The following is a 23385-nucleotide window of genomic DNA, read 5'->3' on the forward strand; positions in this document are numbered from 1 at the left end:
TTTGTATTCTTTATTAAATGAAATAATTCATAATTAACTACAAAAAGTTATAGAATTTTCATGTTGTGGTATAATAAATATAAGACTACCTTTAAAAATTATTAGCATTATGAATTCATTTTTAAGTTAAAAATTTAATGATAAAAAAAATGATAAAAATGTTTGCATGCTTTTTTTAAAATAAAATTTATCAATAATAATTTTTTAAAATACTTACAAAGTGTATTTAACAATTTGAAATATACTTTAAAAAACTTAAAACTGTACTTTTTTCAAAAATTTATCAATTTAAAAAATTAATTTGTAATTTTTTTATAATGTTATTGTCTTGATACCATTAGAAAAGAGGAACATCATAGAACAAAATTAAAGACGAAAGATGGGTGAAGGTTTTAGACAAAAAAGAATAGAAAATAGCTTCTAATAACAACTAATTTTCTTAATTATTGCTTGTATTATTATAATTACTATTAAAAAAATGAAGTTTTATTTCAATTATATTGTATTAAAAAGCAAATTAAAAGTAATAAAAAAGGAAAAAGCCAAGTTGTTAGAATAACAAAAAAACGAAGAATGAAAGTTATAAGAAGTTGTTTTACATAATTTAATACATAAAATATAAATATAATAAAAATTATTAAAATATTTTTTTATATTCTCAAAATCTTATTAATAAAAAAATAATTTTATTTTGTTTTAATAAATTTAAAAAAAACAATAGAATAAAATTGCTTATTTTATTTTTTTCATGTTTTTGTTTTATTTTTAGTTTCTATAATATATGTTTTAAATGATTTATTTAGGAATTAATATGTTCAATTGATAATATTCATTCTGCTTATAATTTTTCACAAACAAAATTATGTTGCAATTTATTAATAAATTGTTTTAAAAAAAATAAATTTATAAATTTAAGTTTTAATAATATATAATTAGTAGAATTGAAAAAATATATTTATATGTGTATAATTATAAAAAAAAAATTTATTTTAAATAAAAGCAAATAAAAAATTCTTTGTATACTTAAAAAAGATTGTTATTTTATTTCTGGTTTTTTTAAGAAAGTAAAAAAAATTAGTTAAACAATATAAAACAGTATTTATTACAATTAGATTTATTTAAAAGTATTACACTAATTAAATAATTTTTCAAGCAGATAAATTATATTAAAAAAAAATATTCATACTGAAAATATAAAAATTTTGTTTAAAGCATAATGATAACAAAAATACTTTGAAATTTATCTGATTTTTTTTGTAATAAAAATTATTTAATTGTTTAAAAGTAATTTATTAACTTGAAATTAATACCTATTTTTATAACTATTTTAATAAATAAATTGAAAATAGAAGTATATTGGAATAACCTAAAGTTGATGTATGTTTATATTTATTTAATTAATAATTTATAATTAATGTTCTTTAAAAAAAGTATAAAAATGAAACATTGTTATGAATTTAACATCAGTTTTTGTAAAGAAGATTTACAAATATGTATTTCATATTGATTTATACACTTTTAATTCTGTCTATGTCATTTATTACAAATGCTAGATCAAGAAAATGTCCAAGAAAAATGGTTTTTAGAATGTGTAGATATTCATGTCCTAGAACATGTGAAAAGAAATTTTATGAGGATAGGCATTGTTATTTTGATTGTATAAGACCAGGATGTGAATGTAAAAGAGGATATGTATTAGCAAAAGAAAATAAATGTGTAAGAAGACACAAATGCTACAAATATCTTACTACAACAACTATGAAACCAACTACAACAGTTGAATTAGTACCATCTAAAGAAACAGAAATTCCAATCACAACAAGAGAACCTTCATTAATGTGTGCCAATAAAAATAATTCACATTACACTGATTGTTTATCATCATGTCCTCAAACATGTTCCAACATAGGAAAAGTAAATGCATGTATATTAAGATGTAATGGTCATGGTTGTGAATGCAATGAAGGTTTCTATTTAAATAAAAAAGATGAATGTGTAAAACTTGATGAATGCCTTAAAGATCCAAATGAAGAAGTATGTCCACCTAACAGTGAATTTACATATTGTAAACCTATTTGTCCTTTAACTTGTGACATTTTTTCATTATTCAAAAGAAAATCTTGTTCACTAAGATGTGGAGGAATTGGTTGTAAATGCAAAGCTGGATTCTATTTAAATAAGGAAGGTAATTGTGTAAAATTAATTGATTGCTTCATACCGCAAACAACCACTAAACCACCTACACCAACATGTCCAGAAAATATGGTTTTTTCTACATGTACAAGCTCATGCCCACCAAAATGTTCTGTTGAAAATGGAAAACCTCAAGATTGCGTCTACAGATGTAATGCTCCAGGATGTGAATGTCTACCACCATTTGCACTTGATGATCATAATAGATGTATTCCACGTGAAGAATGTCCACAATATAATGTCACAACAACTACAAGTCTAGCTCCAATATCATGTCCAGCAAATATGGTTTACGTTACATGCAGAAGCTATTGCCCACCAAAATGTTCTGTAGAAAATGGAAAACTTCAACCTTGTATTAAAATGTGTCGTTCTCCAGGATGTGAATGTCAAGAACCATTTGCTCTTAATGATCAAGGTGAATGTATAAAACGTGAAGAATGTCCACAATATAATGCCACAACAACAAGAAAACCAGCTCCAATATCATGTCCGAAAAATATGGTTTATAGTATTTGCCCAAGCCCATGCCCATTAAAATGTGATGACATAGATCCAGGATTTGTTATTTGCCCTAAAAAATGTCTTAAACCAGGATGTGAATGCCGATATCCATTTCTTCTTAATGATAAAGGTGAATGTGTTACAATTGAAGAATGTCCAGGGTATGTAGGCACACCAACTACAAGTCCAGCTCCAATATCATGTCCAGCAAATATGGTTTATACTAAATGCAGAAGCGCATGCCCACCAAGATGTTCTGTCGAAAAAGGAAAACCTCAACCTTGTAAGAAAATTTGTCTTTCTCCAGGATGTGATTGTCTACCACCATTTGCTCTTAATGATAAAGGTGAATGTGTCTCACGTAGAGAATGTCCAAATTATGAACTCACAACAACAACTAGTCTAACTCCAATAACATGTCCACCAAATATGGTATTTTCTACATGCACAAGCGCCTGCCCACCAAAATGTTCTATCGAAAATGGAAAACCTCAACCTTGCATTTTAATGTGTCGTCCTGCAGGATGTGAATGCCGTGCTCCATTTGCACTTGATGATCAAGGAAGATGTATACGACGTGAACAATGCCCAGTAAAACCAACATGTCCAGCAAATATGGTTTATACAACATGCAGAAGCGCATGCCCACCAAAATGTTCTGTAGAAAATGGAAAACCTCAACCTTGTATTTATATATGTCTTTCACCAGGATGTGAATGCCGTGCTCCATTTGCACTTGATGATCAAGGAAGATGTATACGACGTGAACAATGCCCAGTGAAACCAACATGTCCGAAAAATATGGTTTATACTGATTGCAGAAGCGCCTGCCCACCAAGATGTGCAATCGAAAATGGAGTACCTCAACCTTGTGTTTATAAATGCCTTTCACCAGGATGTGAATGCCGTGCTCCATTTGCTTTTAATGATAAAGGTGAATGTGTACCACGTAGCGAATGCCCAATTATACCAAAATGCCCAAAAAATATGTTTTATTCTACTTGCACAAGCTCATGTCCTCCAAAATGTTCTATTGACAATGGAAGACCTCAACCTTGCAACTTCAGATGTAATGCTCCAGGATGTGAATGTCTACCACCATTTGCTCTTAATGATGAAGGAGAATGTATACCACGTAGCAAATGCCCAGTTACACCAACATGTCCGAAAAATATGGTTTATACTGATTGCAAAAGCTCATGCCCACCAAAATGTTCTGTCGAAAATGGAAAACCTCAAGATTGCGTCTACAGATGTAATGGTTCAGGATGTGAATGTCAAGCACCATTTGCGCTTAATGAAAAAGGTGAATGTGTACCACGTAGCGAATGCCCAATTATACCAAAATGCCCAAAAAATATGTTTTATTCTACTTGCACAAGCTCATGTCCTCCAAAATGTTCTATTGACAATGGAAGACCTCAACCTTGCAACTTCAGATGTAATGCTCCAGGATGTGAATGTCTACCACCATTTGCTCTTAATGATGAAGGAGAATGTATACCACGTAGCAAATGCCCAGTTACACCAACATGTCCGAAAAATATGGTTTATACTGATTGCAAAAGCTCATGCCCACCAAAATGTTCTGTCGAAAATGGAAAACCTCAAGATTGCGTCTACAGATGTAATGGTTCAGGATGTGAATGTCAAGCACCATTTGCGCTTAATGAAAAAGGCGATTGTGTACCACGTGCAGAATGCTCATCTACACCAACATGTCCAGCTAATATGGTATATTCTACATGCACAAGCTCATGCCCACCAAGATGCTCTATCGACGATGGAAAACCTCAAGATTGTGTCTACAAATGCAATGCTCCAGGATGCGAATGTCTACCACCATTTGCTCTTGATGATGACAATAATTGTGTACCAGTTGAAGAATGTCTAACAAATATTACAAGCACAACAAATATAACATTGCCTAATAAAAGAGGATATATATTCCGTTATATCAAAAAAACTGTTCAAAAAATTATTTCTATTATATCTTTAAGATAAGATTTAATTTTTTTAAAGTAAATGCTTTACTTTTATATTAAAATAAAATTTTTTTATTAATTGTTAATTGTACATTTATTTATTTAAAATTGAGTTGTTAAAAAAAATAATTTTTTCTAAATTTTACTGTTTGTTTAAATACTTTGATAGAAATTCTTAATAACAAAAAATTTTAAGATTTTTAACAAGTTGCTACAAAAAATATTTAGTAAAATTATTATCACAACTTTTTTATAGTTTTTTAACATTATATATTCTAATGAATATGATTTTATAAAAATAGTACTATTAGTTAACCATTTAGTTTTTTTTTTTAATTTCTGATAGTTTTAATGTTGCTAGTTGATTAGAAATCTTTCAAAAAAATATCTGGATAAAAACTAAATAATGTTATCATAAAAACTAATTATCTCGCATTATCATATATATAATTTAAAACATTTAATTTAGCTAAATCATGAATTTTAATAGATACTTTTATTTTTACAATACATTTATTATTAGCCATAGAAAAAGTATATCTAACTTAATAAGATAAGCTAATTAAATATAAAATAGTTTTTTTGTTATCATATATTTTGAATAAAAATAAACAATTCAAACATATTAATTTAATTGCTTTAAAATATCTGTTAGCTTTTGTTTTATATGATAAATTCTATTTTTTTAAACTGTTAAATAAATTTTTTTACATTATCTTTAAAAAAAATTTTTATAGCAGTAGTAGCAAAAAATTAAATTATCTTGTTAACATTTATCTTACTAATTTTTAAAGTTTATCTTCAATATATAAAATCATATTAAAGTTTAATAATTCTATCTTAATTTTTACATTTCAAAATACCAACTGTTAGTAGAATATGTTAAAACAAATTGTCCACATTAATTCACCTTTACTTCTTTGTAATTTTAATCTAATATAAACATTTTTAATAATTTTTTTTAATTGAGAAAATATATATTTTTAAAAAGAAATATACTTCAGATAAATAGTGTAATTTTTTGTGTTGTACTACTGAATATTGAGTAGATAAATTTGTATTATTACATTTATACATAATTTCAAAACAAATTTATATTATATATTCATGAAATTGTTTCAAAATTTTCATAAAAAATGAATTATCGTAATTTTTTAATATATGTATATTATGATATATTAGTTTTAAAATAAAATTATATATAGATAAAATTATTATTTTTTATAAATTATTATAACAATTAGAATCTAAATTATCAATGGCTAGCTAATAACCCGTCGAATATGATAACTATCTACAAGTAATTATAATGATAAAATCATAATAAAAATTTTTATTGGAAATTTTCGTAATCAATTCATTGTAAATTTTATGGCAATTTAATAATTTCATTTATTACAAATATTGAATGCATATAACAATTTTATCTATCAATAATTTTAAAAGAAAAATATATCAATTATTGGAAAATATAAAGCTTTTGTACCAGTTTAATACATTGAAATAAATTAATAATTTTCTACTAACAAATGCTTCATTATCTTTCGTTTTTCATTATATACTAAGAAATGAACATGGTAAAAAGGTTAATTTTGATATAAGTTATTAATTATATAACTCAACATTTTTAAAAAGTCAATTTTTTTATATAAATTTTTAATTTTTTTGGACTTTTTTTTATACAAAATTTTAATACATGACGGTATTTTTAATTGCTTTAATCAACTCTAAAAACATTACATTTGAAGATTTTAAAAGATAAATTTTAAACGAACGTAAATGCCGGAAATTATTTTTGAAAATTTAAGATATGTGTATTTTTTTTAACATTACAATATTAATTTAATAAAATTTTTTAACTAACACATTTAATAAATGAAAAATAAAATAAATAAATAAAAAATTTTTTTTATAAACTTTTTCTAGACTTTTTATTTATTCTTAAATGTTTTATTTATTGTATATAATATTAAATTGTTCTAAACTTTTAAAAAAGTTAATTTTAGTTTTTAAAAATTAAGTACGTACGTAACTCTGAAAGTGATCTATTTAAAGTTTATTTTTATATAAAGATAATTAAACATATAAATATATTCTATTTTTAAAATTTACTAAAATATGTTTATTTAAACTATTTGGTAATTTAATTAAATAAAAATTTTAAAGTTAATATAATACAAAAATATATTATACTTTATATTTTATCAAAATTTTGACAAATTTATTTTTTATAATTAACTTGATAAAATTAAGACAGACACATTTGAAAAATAACATTATATGTCTTAGTATCGTTACATTTTATATATTCGTCTAATTAATAATTAAAGATATTTTTTAAGAAAAAACTTCAATAAGTTTTTACAATCATTAAAAAATAAAAAATTTCATTTGAAAATTAAATCATAAATTAAAAATTATTATTACTAAAAGATTATCAATAATATTTTTTAGAATCATGTCCAATTTTTTACATTAATAAATAATGTTTTTTTTTATAATGTTTATAAGAAAATAATTTAGTAATGACATAAACATATAAATAAAATTGTTAAAATATAGTACAATAATTATATTAAGAAATAAAAATAGTTATACAAAAAAAAAACTTATTATTCAAATGTAATATTTTACTTGATATTCCAATGTATAAAATTAAAAATTATCTCATGGTCAGAATAATCAAAATGGATATATATATAATCATGCAATAAAAAAAATGTGCTATTTTTTTCTATTTATTGTTGCTATTTATTTTTGTACACCAACAAAAGTATTTGTATCATTAGCGTCAACTGTCATGACAGCAAAAAAACATAGAAAGAATAATAAAATAATAAATGATGCTATCACAATAATTTTTAATATCAAGATTAAAAAAAAACTTATTAACTAGAATGACTTGTTTTTAATGCCTTTTATAATTTTATTTTAGCTTTGTCTTCAAATTAAAATAAATCAACAAGATATACAAACATCTAGAATAGCAAAATAGATACTATAATAACTATTTTAGATTCTTTAGCTTACTGTTTAAAAAATTTTGACATTTAATAAAAAATATTTATTAAAAACAGTTTTATAAAAGATGTTTTGATTGAATATAGTGATGAAGTGGGTTTATTTGTATTTAATAATATATAATGATAAATTTTAATTTTTGATTTAAATTAATCAAGATATATATATTTAATCAATAAGAATTTCATTAAATATAAATTATTATTAAAAACAATTTATTTGTAAAATGAATAGTTAAATTATTATCTTTTTTGAAAAAAGCATGTTCAATTTTTTTAATTTTACTAAATTAACACGCAAAAAAATTTAAAATTATTAAAATAATCTTACAATACAATATTTTGGTTTTTTTACAATTAACATAAATATATTTCACTAATGTTACTACTTTTTTTTAAAAAATAAATTTGTAATACTAATAAAATAACTTTTTTTTGTTAATAGAAAAATATAATATTTTGGTAGTTGTACCAAATTTGATTTTACTAAATAGAAATTTTTATTTTATCAAGATTGTTCCAATCAATATAAAATGATTAGGTTTATTAAATTATTTAATCTTTTTTTTTCTTTTTCAAATATGATTTTAATAGAAAAAACAAATTAAAATATTTTGTAGCAATTGTATTTATGTTCATTTCTAAGTTTAATATTAATATTAGTGTTATAGTTTCAAAAAGTTTTCAAATAGAACAATTAAAACAACGATAAAGTGTTGTAAGTAGATTATCAACTGTTAAAGTATAAGCACTTACTGTAAACATGAGTCAGCATGATAAAAAAAATTAAGGTAGTAAAATAGATTTTGGTTCTAACAAGTTTAAAAAAAAACAAAAAAGAAGTTTAAATCATAGAATGTTCCGAATTTTTCAATAATAAAAATGATTTGAGTTAAATATTTAAATTTTTTTTATAGTCAAAGTAGTATTATTTAAAAAAAAATAAATTAATGAACATACTATTAATTTTATTACTACTTAAAAGTATTTTTAGATTCCTCTTCTATTTCGTTTTATCAACATAGATGTATTTTTTTGATATACGAATTTCTTACAAATTGATGCAACTTATAACTATTAAAATTTATATTATTAAAATTATTATTATTTTAATTATTTTTTTTATATTCAGCATAAAAAAAGAATTTTAAGTCTGTATAATATATTACATGAAAATGCAATAAATATATATATTGTAATACAATCGTTACTGATAACTTAAAAATAAATTCATACTTTAAATAATTTAATACATTTTAAATTAACTTTATGTAAAAAATCACTATATTTTAAAACCCTTTTTTACTGATTTTGTAAATTTTTAATGTTAAATTAAAGATGACAAATAAAATTATTTTGAAAATTTATCAAATTAATTTTAAGATATATAAAATATACAATAATTTTTTTAAGAGGCATAGAATCTTTCCAAAAAAAATTATACTTTTCATAAAATAATTTTTTTTTATAGTATAAATTAATTTTGATTTATTTTTGTTTTTTTTTTTTGAAAATTAACTTATGTAAGTTAAAGTTAATTAAAATTTTTTTATTTAGGCGTTAAAATTTTTGCTGTAAGTTCTACTCCATTGTATTGTTTATTGCTTCTATGATAAAGAAGAACATAATGATCTTTTGTTTCCAGAGTTAAACCTTCTTGAGTATCACAAAAGAATGCTCCAGTTTGTGTTTTATCTCTTAAATATTTTATTTCTAGACTATTTTGTTTTTGACACGTGTTTCTTTTTTTTGGCAGATAAGCCGAAAATAATATTTTTATTTTTATTTTACTACCTTTTGGTGCTTTTAAATGATAAATACAACTATAATTACCTACGACCTTAATTTTTGTCATTTCATTTGTGATGTTATATCGAACAACATTACCACATTCTGGTTTAGGTTTTGGTAATTCATTGCACGTAGGACCTTCAAATCCTTCTATACATTTACAAACTTTGCAATTATTAGGATCTTGATATCCCCCACGCCTACATTTTAAGCTATTTAAACACAAATCATTGCAATAATGCAAATTTAACAATTTGGTATCAAGAAAAGACATCCCCTCATCCATACCTAAAGTATTTGCATAAAATGGTAAAGTTGGAAGCATTGTAAAGTTTTTAGCTTCACTAAATGCTTTAGAATGATATTGCATATTAGAACCATAATCATATTTAGTTTCATATGTTAAAAAAGTTTTTAAATCAATTTTAAGAAAATTATGTTCATGTCCTTTTTTTACATTTTCCATGAATAGTTTTAAATAGTCATCTCTGTCCGCTCTTGATTGTTCATGTTCACATCCTAATGCATGCATAGTTTCATGTTGAATAGTTCCAATGGTATGACATTTTGGTCCAATACTTACTTCTTGAGCTGCATATTGACTAATTTTACCAACATGACTATGGCAACCTTTACCAGAGTAAAATTTCAAACCTTCTCTAAGTTTATATGATTGACTTATTTTTACAAATTCTATGCAAGTTTCTTTTTGTATTAATCGTAAAGCTTCATCAACTAATGAACTATTTACTCCTGTATCAACGTAATATGCTATTGAAGTGTCCCATTTCAATGAAGTGTCATTTTTTATTTTTCTCTTTCTTCTTTTTCTTTTTGTTACATATGATAAGTCAGAAATGCTAACATTATTATTATTAGCCGCTTGTGAAACTTGTTCAAATATTTCATCAGCTTGATTTTCAGTAAGAACCATATCACCTCCAAAATATCCTGATTCTTCTATTTCTTCTATTGAATCTTTTAGATCATTATTTTTGCTATAATTGCTAATGTTTTCTCGTGGTTTTTTAACGTCTAATTTCATCGTTTTTTCAAATCTTTGAATAACCAATTCTAAAAATTCTGTTAATTCTTTTGTCAATTTTAAATCATTATCTTCATTTATTGAAGTATGGTAATTATATATTGGTGACTTTAATAAATAAATTTATTAGTTAAAAAAATTAACATACCGATGTAGTAATAACAAAAAGAAATATGTGTAGAAGAATTATACTTTTAATATTCATCATATATTAAAAACATTTATCTTTGAAAAAAAAGGTTAAATACAAAGACAATTAATGTGATTATTACTGAATATCAAAATTTTATATACATTTCATATTACCAGAAAAAGCTTTCATATAAATATTAAATTATTTGAATATTATGAATAAAAAGGAAAAAAAATTTTTTTCTTTTATTTTAATTTAGTTCTAAACAAATAATTTATACTCCATTTTCTTTAGTTTATACAATACAAGATTAGATTTTTACAAACTTTATTTATTTTATTTTGTTTAAAAAAGTTATTTGATATATAAACATTTTGTTACATATATTTTTTTTAAATATGTTAAGTTTAAAAATTAAAAAAAAAAAATATTATATTGTTGTAAATGTTTTTAAATAATTTGCTTATTTTTTTAGAAGTTCAATATTTTAAACTTTATAAATTTATGTCTACAAAAAATTAAAAATTTAAATAATATTTTTAAAAACTACTTAAAGGAATGTCTATTGATAATATTTTTCTAATACTTAAGAGAAATTTTTTATATTATTTCTATAATTAAAATATTTTTACACAATCTTTCACTTGATTATTTTTTACAAATTAATTAATTTTACTTATTATATTTATGTTTTGTTTATCTTGTTTTATTGGTTATATTTTTTAATTTCATTTTTACTGATAAGATGTATTTTTATTTTTTTTTTTAAATATTAAGTGTTTAATATATCTCTAAATTTTTTATATTGGATTTTTCAATAAATATAATTAACGTTTTAAAATTATGACTTTATTATTAAAACAATTAGATAATGTTTTTTTATTTTTGATAATGAATAAAACTAAAATGAAATTTTAATTATAACGTTGCAGCTGTATTTATATAAAAATTACAATATACTACATAAGCTAGTAAAAGTAAATTATATATATTAATTTTATTGATATATAAGTATAATCTATTTAATAATTATTTTGTATATACAGTTATCTTCATAAAACTATTTATATTAATATAACATCTTTTTTAATATATAATTTATAATTATTCTGTTAAGAAAAAATACCTGAATTATAAGAGCTTTAAACTTAAAAAATGATAAATTATATTTAAGAATTAAATAAAAAAAAAAAATAATTTTATAATTGTCTTATTTGTTTATATAAAGTATTTGAAAAGATAAAACAAAGTAATTTTTTTTAAAATAAATCATGAAAATAATTGAATATATATATTTTGGGTGATAATATCATAATTTTGACATATTTTTTAGTAAAACTAAATTTAAAAAAAAATCCCCTTTTGTAGGGGAATGCCACGAGCCGGGATCGAACCGGCGACATTTAGATCTTCAGTCTAACGCTCTCCCAACTGAGCTATCATGGCGCGGCTCGCTTCTTGGCTCTTGAAAAGCGAGACAAAATTATATATTATAGCCAAAATAATGGTCAAAATCTTAAAATTATTGTTTATATGTTACATATACACTTGTATTTTTTTATTTTTCATATGCGGAAGATTGTTATTTTTGCCAAAAAATCTTGAGAAAGATAAAAATAAATATTTTATTATTTTAATTCATAAAATAAATTGTTTTTTTATCGTAATTGCACTTACAGTAAATTTGACAATAAAACATTTTAAAAATAAAATATTAATTTTAGTTTTATATGTTTTTATGTTTATTTAATTAAAAAATATTATTGCTAATTATAAAATTTATTATATATGATTATTTTTATAGTTGAAATAAAAGTGATTTTTTTAAGAAAAACGATTTTGCTTATTTATTAATATAAAAAATAATAAATAATTAAACAAGCAATAGCTGTTTAATATCTAATATTTTTTATCCAACAATTCAATGCGTGAAAATTAATTGTTAACAAATAAATTAACAAAAAGATTCTGTTGGTAAGTGGGAAGAAATTACATTTTTTTAAATGAATATTTACCTATGAAACATTGTTATTGTTATATTAGATAAAGTAAAAAATATAACATTATAAATCAAATGACAAACATAACGTTTTTGGTTGAAAAATATTTTATTTTTTAATCTACTTAAAACATTAAAAATATTTTATACTATAAGTGTTAATAAAAAAAAATCTTTTAATTTTAAACTTTTTATTCACATTACTAACAAAATTTGATAAATTATTAAAAAAGAGCTATTTATATTATAATATATTATTGAAGTTAAATATCAACTTGAATAAAATGATTCTTACTACTGTTAAAAGTTTGTTATCCATATCATAATAAAGTAATATTTTTGTTTTCAGAAGTGTATAATTTTTTTTTTAAAAAGTTTTTTTTCCTATCAAATGACTAATTAACAAAATAAGATAAAAAATATTTTCAAACTAATTTAATTATTATAAATTTTTTTTATAACATTATTGTGTAGATTTAACACTTAAGAATATAAGTTATTAAATTGATTTTTAAAATTTAGAAGACAATTTAAAACCATATAAAAGCTAATTCATATTTTTTAAAATAATTTGAAAATTTTTTGGTAACCATGTAATATCTTATTTTAAAATTAGCATAAGAAATTAAAGTTTAAAGAACGAGACATATTTTGTGGAATCAAATATATGTACATTTTGTTAAACTAGTTATTTTCTATAAGATTTTATTATGCGTTGGTAACATAAAAAATTATTAACACATTTAAAATTTAATACTACTTTGATACTATAAACTACATATTATCATTCATTCGTCATAATAATGTCATTAATGAAACATTCCTTTATTTAAGAAATACTTTTTCAAAGCAAACTTTATTATAGAACATTTGACAAAAAAATTTGATAAAAAGTATAAAAATAAATTTTAATCTGATAAAAATTATTTTGCCATTGATATTACTTTATTACATTGAATATTATTGTTAGTATAATAAAGTCAAATTAAAAATATTTTACAAAACAAATAAAAAACAAGCAATTGAGAAATGAGTAAAAAAAATATAGTTTTAAAAAAATAATGAAATAGTATCAAACTATAAAAAAAATTTTTTTTCCATTTAAATAAATTTAAGTAGAATTTTTACACTGCTAAATATATTGCTATTAAAAATTTACTTTACCAGGGATATAAATATCAACTAGTGATTGATAGTATGGTTTTAATTCTTCAATATCTGGTTTTGTATCACTTTTTGAATATAAGTCACAAGAACTAAAAATACAACATATAAATTAATTCATTAAACATACTTTAAAATATCAATAGACTTTTTTAATTCAATATTTTTTTTTGTTTCAAAATATTTGTAATCACCTCCTGTATGGTATGGGTAAAATGAGTGAAATCTTATTGCATGAAGACATTCCATTGGAAGTGTACAACCATGATTAATTAAAACTTGATAAAGGTACTCGTCATGGCTCCAACACATTAATAAATTTTCAATTCCACAATTTTCTTTATACATTCCTAATTTTGTATTAAATTTAGAATTTTCTAAATCACTATTACCCTCAAAAGATTCAATTCCATATACAATTGAATCTACAGGAGCACAACCAACTGGATATGTATCTCCTGTTACCGCATATTGAACTTCACCCCAAACACTCATCACTTTTCCTAAATCATGTATCAAACCAGTTAAATGAAGCCAAGGTTCATCAGGATACATTTTACGTAATCTTTCAGCAGTTTGATATGCATGAACTATATTAGCATCATCAGTATCTGGATCACTTTCATCAATTAATGTATTTAATAAATCTAAACATTCTAATATTTCTAGTGATCCATGATTAAATTCTAACCATTTTTTATGCTTTAATTATTTAATATTAAATATGAATAATATTTTACTTACCATTTTATTAACAAAATCAACAGTTTGAAATTTATGTTGTTTATAATAATGATTTTTAACTCTAATTTGAATAGGATCATTACTATTTTTTTCATATAATCTGAAATCTTCTGATTTTTTTTTAACATCTACGTCATTTTTTACGACCATATTTTTAGATAATTAAATAAAGACTAAGTATAATAACTAAAATTTATCATAAAATATAAAGTTTATTTTACTATTTATACTTTAAAATTTCTTACAATTTTATAATAAATTGACATCCTATTTCCACTTTTTGATCTTTGCTATAATTAACTAATAATTAAACTATTAAAAATAGAAGATTACTTCTATACTTTATATTAAAATTAAAAAAAAAATTATCTGTTAAGATGTTATATTTAAATGCATAATTGATGAGAAATTATTGAAAGTCTATTAATTAATTAATTTAAACTGTATAATTGAAATATTTCAAGGAAATAATATTATTATAAAACAAGTTTCTTTTAAAATAGTAATAATTTGGTTCAAATTTGTAGACAAAAAAAAAGTTGTTAAAGTGCCAATTTATTATATTATTAATAATTTTAATAAAAACAATTAAACATTTTATAAATTTGCTACAAAAGTAAAACATAAAATACACAAATAAAAATTGATAATTTAAATTGTTTTTCAAAGTTTTTTTTTTTATTATAAAAAAATTTAATTATATAAAAATTATTTGTAAAAAAAATATATCCTAACCAGCAGGTAACCATGTATCTAATGATGGGAAAGCAACAGCAGTACCTGTTTGCACACCAACACCAACAAATGGTACACCTACACCAAAGGTATTTTGTACTTCACCTCTTCTCCAATCAACTCCCGTATGATAGTTATGTTTATAATAACCTCCTACTCCATAATGATTATCAACATCAACAGTACCAAGTCTATCAGCTCTTAGAGGTACATTAACATCTGTTCCTCCACCACCTTCAACTCCTAGTGATTGTACTAAAGGAACAGACCATCCTGTTCTATATCCATAACGTCCCTCATACCAATTAGCTCCAACATCAAAATTTTGATTCCAATAATCACGTACACCTACATTATGTGAATAACCACCACCCCATGAACCAAATCCTACATCACCAAATGTTCCAGCACCAATAGCACCTTCTTCATTTACAGGATAAAATGGAATACCTTTAACATCAAATGATCCATAATTTAATGAAACACCACTTGTAAAAGCATTAGCTATAGCTCCAAGAGGATCACCTTGAGGAATATATTGTTTACAATCTCTAAAATACCCCATACATTTTGCAACAGTTTCTTTTTTTAAATGTTGTTTACCACAACTCTATAAAAAAAAATTTAATTTATAATAAATTATTTTTTATTTATATTTAAAATATAATATCTATAAATATATTATGTTGTCAAATGATTAATTTTTAATTTCTTATTAATAATTATAAATAAAAAATTTTGTTTATTATAAATTTACCTGTGTTATTAAAGGATAATATTTATAACATGATTCTTTTATTTCTTTATCTGATCGTACTAATGGTTTTTGAATTTCTTCTTCATCATCAATAAAATCATTTTTTCTAAAGGTTTCTTTTTTTTCATTATTATTTAATTTTTCTATCTTGTTTAAACCATTATTAATAACTTGAGAATTTAATGGTGGTTTAATAGTTGTAGATGGAGCACAAAAAACAAATGCATTATTTTTTTCACATGCTGTATGAAGTAATCTATCTCTTAGTATATCTTTATTTGATGAAAATACTGAAAAAATAATAAAATTATTATTACAAATAAATTATTTAAAATACCTTTAGTTGATAAAAATATACTTATATATATAAAATATATAATATTTTTAATTTTTGCCATAATAGAAAAAAATTTAATAAAATATAATTTTTGTAATATATTTATATTATATATATATATATACTCTTCTGTTATCAATAAAATTAAGAAAAATAATACAAAAAATGTTTATTGAGAGACGTCATAAATTTTTTAAAAAATTACAAGAATGTATTATTTAATTATTTAGGTATAATAGTACTATATATCAACAATAATGTGAAAATAAATTAACAATTTTATATAATAATAAATTTTATAAAAAATTACAATATTCTATTTAGATAATTAATTAATGGGTAATATATAAAATATAGATATATTTAAGTAAAGCATAAATTTAATAAACTTTTCTTTATATCATTTTCTCTTTTAGTACAATTATTAAAGCAAGTTTTAAATAAACTATTAGTTGTTTTTATTTATCTTAATCATACGATTTTTATATAAAAATATATATTTCTGTATCATATTCTTATGATAATAAACTATTAATTGAAGATGAAAATGCTAAATGACATTACTATCCATAAAAGTAGAACAAGAAAATTTAATTAAAACAGGTTTTATATTGCTTCATCATCATCTTTATAGTATCACAAATTCAATGCTAATTTATTTATTTCTTTTACTAATACTTTTTATATTTATCATGTGTTAAAATAATTATATTATTAAATTAATAAGTTCAGTTTTTTTTTTTTTTTTTTATAAAATTTTAAAATATTTTATATATAATTTATTTTTTTTATAATAAAATAATTTTTAACATAAAATTACATAAACTTTTATTCAATAAATATTTTAAATAATACAAATAAAAAAAAAGAATATAAATTATTATTTATATGGTAAATTATGATACTTTTTTAAAATAATATTTATCAAATAAAAATGATTTTTTGTTTGAATAAAATTCATATCCAATTTTAGGGTATTCAATAAAACTTTTTTTTTCTTTTGCAAATATTTAATATATTACATTAAATAATCAATTTTTAATTATAAAATTTTAATATTAAACCTTTAAAATATATTTTGTTTCATATTATTATATATATTTAATAAAAAAAAAAATTATAATTATTTTAACATTAAGCAAGTTTTTAAAGATATTGGTATATAAACATATGTATATATATGAATAAATGATTAGAATAATCCATAAAAATAAATGTGGTATCTTTAAACCAATATTAGCCCTTTCTTGACAATAAAGCTAAATTACCAAGTATGGTTGTGCCATTCATTCTGGACATGGTAGTTAAAGACAAGCAATTTATATATATATTTTAAATAAGAAATGGAATAATATGGACGTTAGTATATAAATATATTGAAGTTTGAATATTTTTATCATTTTTTTTTTTTCTGTTTATCTTATGTAAACAAATTGTTTTACATGCATTTTTAGAAATAAAATCTCTGTTTAGAAATCAAATAAAGTATAATATTATATTTCACAAGTTTAATAAATTTTTATCTAATTTATTTTGTCTTTTCAGAATGCAGTATATGATAACAAAATAGGAAAAGAATATATAATATTAAATAGACTATATAAAAAAATATATTTATATATTTTTATTCTATTCTAATATCTAATAGATAATATTATAAATTTTTTGTACTTTTATAAACAAAACATTAATTTTTAATTTAACTAACCAATATATACAAGTTTGATACATTAGATATTTTAATAAAAAAAAAATATCTAGTAAATATATTATATAATATCTAAAATGTTATTTTTTGCATGGTCACTTGTATTATCTGCATTTAATTATGCTAGAAAACAAAGAATTATTTCTATATTATCAAAACATTTTCTATCTCCATTGGCATTTCAAAAAACGATTATTTGTATACGCCATAAACAACCAGGAATAAAAGAAGTAAATTCAAATTATGATAACAGTTTTATCAAATCTAATGATACTATTTCATCACAAACTAATATTAGTAAGAAAGATGATATTATTTTGGAAGATTTTAAAAATTTAACACCAGATAATAAAATATTAGATGAAAATTTAGTAAAATCTCCACAACTGGATAGTAAAAATTTAACTGATTATAGTTTAGATTTTTCATATAAAATGTATGTTAATTAATTAAATATCTTTTTTTTTTGTTAAAAAAAATATTAAAAAAAATTTTTTTTTAATTATAGGATTAAAAAAATATCTAATCAAAGTAGTTTAGTAGAGAAAGCCCAAAGTGAGCAAATGTTACATAAATGGGATAATGATGAAAATGTGTTATATTCTAAAGACAATCTTGAAATTATAACTCAAACAGAGCCATATAAATTATATGAAAGTGAGTGGGATATTATTGACAAAAAAAGAAATAATTTAATAGATATTTTAAAAGATTCAATATCAAATCCTGATCCAATTGTAATATTTATAACTCACCTTCAACCAGTATCTTATTCAAATATGGAATTATTAAAAAAAGTTTTTGGTGATGTTGTTGATGCTACTATTGAATCAAGAATAAAAGAAAAAATGGAGAATGCTTTACCACCATTAGATTTAGATAGTGAAATTATTTATAATTTACCTCCACTTTTATTAGACAATTTTTGTAAAAGAATTGCAATAAGAAAAACAGATTCAAATGATATTATATTTAAATGTAACTTAGATACATTTTATAATATTGTATACTATTGGTCGGAAAGTGCTTTATATTCAGCACATGATTTATCATTTGTAGACAGTATTACATGTATTAGTCCATCATATGTAGAAATTTTATCAGATATCGATGCAAATTGTCCCATTTTATTACAACCATCCTTATTAGCACGTGGAAGTAATTTACAATCTTCATTATCATCATCGCTTGTATCATTAAATAATTCAGTATCATCATTACCATTAAATAATAGTGATCTTCCATTATTAGAACTTTTATATATATTAGATCAACAAAATCCAACAGAAAATTATGGCAAAACATCAACATTACCTAGTAATTTAAGAAGACGTCGTGGAAAATCTGAATGTTTATCTAACAAATATTCATATTGTTCAGATTCTAGTCTTTATAATAATATAAATACTTTAAATAATTACGGTAATGAAAAGTCAACAAAAGAACAAAATTATTTAGAAAGAATAAATTATAATAGAACAAATAACTTAAATTCTCAACCAATATCAGTAATTAGTCCATATGGTTCATTACGTTCTTTACGTGAATCATCTAATTACAATAAAAAAATAGCTTCTACATACCGTCCTCCATTACCATCAACATCATATAATAAAGATATTAAAAATAAAGACGAAAAAACAAATTTTAAAATTCCACATAATTTACTTTGGGGTCATACATCAAGATTTTCTGGATTCAATAATAATTTTTATAATTTTATATCAAATACTCCAAATTTTTCTAATGATCAAATAAGGTATATTTTATATATAATAATAATAATATATATTTTTATTTTATTTTTTTAGATCTTTAGGATATACATCTGGTAGTCATTACCTTGAAAAAAATTATATTTTTTCAGATTCTGAAGCTAAAAAAATTAACCAACATTGTCTAGACAAAAAAAATTCAACAAATGAAAAAGAACTAGTTTATAGAAATTCTCTTATATGTTATCCATACAAATTTCGATATCGTTCTTTCTCAGAGTCTGAAGATAATTATGATAATATAAAGGACAATAAAAATATTATAAATCCATTAAATGAAAAATTAACAATGTCCTTGGAAGATGAAAAATTAATTGGACATTTTAGTACAAAATATCCCTTTTGTAAGAGTGACCTTTCTGATACAATTCCTTCTGGAAAATCATTATCTATTTATACTTATCAATATTTTAATAAGTATAAAAAAAATCTCATACAAATTAGAAATCGCAAATCACGTTCTTGTCTTCCAGACGACCGTCAATCTTATTCAATAAATGATATAAAAGAGAATCGAGATATTCTTATTCATGATAACAATAAAATTTTTAAAAATTATTTTAAAAATATGTTTGCTGAAAATCATTTTAATATTATTGAAAAGTTTAATAGTAATAATACTAAACAAGATAATTTTAATAAAATGAAATTTTGTTCTACTATTTCTAAAACTACTCAAAATATTTCAAATGAATCTAATACATTACCAATAAGTAAAGATTTAACAAAAAATAAAGAAGGTAAGTAATATTTATTAATTATTTTAATTTATCTTTAGAATGCGTTGAAAGACGACGTTCATTAAGTCCAAGATTTCTTAGTGATAATTGTTCATCTATAAGAGATTTTATCACTAATCAAATATCATCTACAACAACAAAATCAAATTTAAGAAGATATTCATACACACCATCAAAAGTATCACTTGATATTTTAACACCACCTTTATCTTTAAAATTAGGAGAATCATCTGGATTTGTAAAATCAGTTCTTCGTATGGATCGTTCAAACAATGCTTTATGTTATCCGTTAGTTGCTTCAAATAATTTTATAAATGGCAAGCCACCAAAAATATTGATTTTTACAGGAAAAGATTATAAATTATTTTTTAAAGTTAAAGAAACAATTGGAAAACTTGTTACTGTTGATTATTACACTATACATCAATTACCATTTGATAAATTAAAAACTGATTTATGGATGGAACCATCAACAGCATTACTGATTATATGTGATACTTATTCATTAGATAATGAATGTTGGGCAAAACTTCAAATATATTTTTCCAATAATGGAAGAGTAATATTTTTATGTCAAAATTCTATTTTAGATAATTTTAAATGTACTAAAAAATGGTCTACAAAAGATAGTTGGATTAAAAAACTTTTTAATGGAAAAAAAACAAGTAAAGGTATAAATAAAGAATTTAATAATTTTTTAAAAAAATGTCATAGACATTTTAAACATAATGAAGATATTAATGAAAAATTTAATGCATTTGATTCATCAAGTGGTACTAATTATTCAATAAATTTTAAAAAAGAAAAAAATGCTCCATTATTATTATTCTTAGAGGGTAGTGGAAGTAATGCACTTGCATTATTTAGTGATGCAAGTACAGAAGAAATTATTACATCAAGATTTTTTGATGATGTTAAAGATATATTAAAAAAAACTGGAATTAAAATGAATAATACAAATGAATTAAGTAATGATATGAAAATGTTAACAATAGGAAATTTATTATTAAAAGATGACAATGATTTACAAGAATTTGAAGAATTAAAATTTTTAGAAGATTATGGTAACAATCCAATTATAACATTTTATCCATATCATTATAATTTTACAAAAATAAGAACTACTAATAGATATTTTCAATCTATTCAACATGTACCAAAAGGTATAATAATAAGAGATTTTGATGTTGATGGATATTTTAAACATCTTAAAACTAAAACATTAGGACATAAAATGATTCATATTGATACATGTGAATCAATTATTAAAATATCAAATAGTCTCACATATTCCTTACCAACATATGATGGTATTGTTGTTATAGGAAATACACAAACATATGGTAAAATTAATGGTGATAATCAATGGATATCACCAAAAGGTTGTGCATTGTTTTCATTTGATTTCAATGTACCAATTGATTCAAGAATTGGATCAAAAGTAACATTTCTTCAACATATTCTAGGTTTATCAATAATTGATAGTATAAAAAATTTAACACAAATACCAGATTTTCCTATACAAGTTAAATGGCCAAATGGTATTTATTATGATAAAAAAGTTAAAATAGGATATGTTAGAATGAAATGTTCAGTATATGGAAATGTTTATAAATGTATTATTAGTGGTGGTATAAATATAGATAATTCAAAACCAACAACATGTATAAATGATTTATTACCAAATTATAAAGATCCCAAATTAAGTGTACCAATTGTAATAGCTGAAATATTAAATAATTTTGAAAAATATTCAAAAAATTTTGAAAGAAAAGGATGTGAACAATTTATTGGAAATTATATTAAATATTGGATGCATAATAATGAAGATATTTATGTTGATATTGAAGATTTACAATTAATAAATGTACCATGTATTGTATGTGGTTTAGATAACGATGGTTTTCTAATAGCTAAAGAAAAAGCAACAAAAAGAATAGTAAAAGTTTATGACACTGGAAAAATGTATGAAAATTTAAAAGGACGTACAAAAGGTTATGAAATTTAAAGGAATAATGATAACCTTTATAAATTATCAAATTATAATTGAAATTTAAAAGACTAATATTTTATTATTTTATATATTTTTTTTTAAACAACTATTTTCCTATTTGCAATTAATATTTCTTTTTTTATTAATTTTCATTAAATAAATATTAAATTTATGAGATATTCTATACAATTAACATTTTTATTTTTCATGACTATAAAACTAATAAAAAAAAATCATTATATCAATAAATAATTTAAATATAGAAATATATATATACATTAATTTTATTTAATATAATTATATTTATTTTCATAAATAATTTATATGAAAATTAATAAATCTTATAAATATTAATTATTCTTTTTAATATAAAGTTTTTTTTATTATATTTTGCTAATAATTTTCATAACCTGCATTTTAAAGATATAAGGTTTTATTCTATCGATATATCTATATTTAAATATTTTTTGCCACAAACAAGCTAGTAAAATTTTAATTATTTTAACTGTCCCAACACGACAGATTAAGAAGATTATACATATTAAAAATTATGTTGTTGAAACATTTTACCAACTATGATAGAAAATATATGTAAGTAGTTCTATTATATTTGTTTATAAAAATAATATTACTACCAGCTACTTAATTATTATTAATATATAAATTTTACCGTTATATTTACTAATCTCTTATTCATTATTATTCTTTTTTTTTTATTAAAAGAATAATATTATTTATTTTTTTTTTATTTCTTATTAGTAT

General features: G+C 21.3%; 5 protein-coding genes across 5 annotated transcripts; 2 read left to right on the top strand and 3 right to left on the bottom strand.

The window, feature by feature from the left end:
- Positions 1–1530: 1530 nt before the first annotated feature.
- Positions 1531–4701, top strand: SRAE_X000066000 (Trypsin Inhibitor-like, cysteine rich domain-containing protein; the record flags this gene model as incomplete). Its single annotated transcript, XM_024645031.1, has 1 exon — positions 1531–4701. The coding sequence occupies one exon, from the start codon at positions 1531–1533 to the stop codon at positions 4699–4701; it is 3171 nt and encodes a 1056-aa protein (XP_024510529.1).
- Positions 4702–9251: 4550 nt separating this feature from the next.
- SRAE_X000066100 (Astacin-like metalloendopeptidase) lies at positions 9252–10746 on the bottom strand (the record flags this gene model as incomplete). Its single annotated transcript, XM_024645032.1, has 2 exons — positions 9252–10646; positions 10687–10746. 2 exons carry the CDS (start codon positions 10744–10746, stop codon positions 9252–9254), a joined length of 1455 nt encoding a protein of 484 aa, XP_024510530.1.
- Positions 10747–13817: 3071 nt separating this feature from the next.
- SRAE_X000066200 (Inositol oxygenase) lies at positions 13818–14728 on the bottom strand (the record flags this gene model as incomplete). Its single annotated transcript, XM_024645033.1, has 3 exons — positions 13818–13926; positions 13965–14536; positions 14579–14728. 3 exons carry the CDS (start codon positions 14726–14728, stop codon positions 13818–13820), a joined length of 831 nt encoding a protein of 276 aa, XP_024510531.1.
- A 580-nt stretch (positions 14729–15308) lies between these two features.
- Positions 15309–16468, bottom strand: SRAE_X000066300 (Hypothetical protein; the record flags this gene model as incomplete). Its single annotated transcript, XM_024645034.1, has 3 exons — positions 15309–15923; positions 16071–16360; positions 16408–16468. 3 exons carry the CDS (start codon positions 16466–16468, stop codon positions 15309–15311), a joined length of 966 nt encoding a protein of 321 aa, XP_024510532.1.
- Positions 16469–18192: 1724 nt separating this feature from the next.
- Positions 18193–22638, top strand: SRAE_X000066400 (Biotin--protein ligase; the record flags this gene model as incomplete). Its single annotated transcript, XM_024645035.1, has 4 exons — positions 18193–18551; positions 18624–19874; positions 19927–20630; positions 20669–22638. The coding sequence occupies 4 exons, from the start codon at positions 18193–18195 to the stop codon at positions 22636–22638; spliced, it is 4284 nt and encodes a 1427-aa protein (XP_024510533.1).
- Positions 22639–23385: the final 747 nt, after the last annotated feature.

Source organism: Strongyloides ratti (genome assembly GCF_001040885.1).
Source record: "Strongyloides ratti genome assembly S_ratti_ED321, chromosome : X".
NCBI lineage: Eukaryota > Metazoa > Nematoda > Chromadorea > Rhabditida > Strongyloididae > Strongyloides > Strongyloides ratti.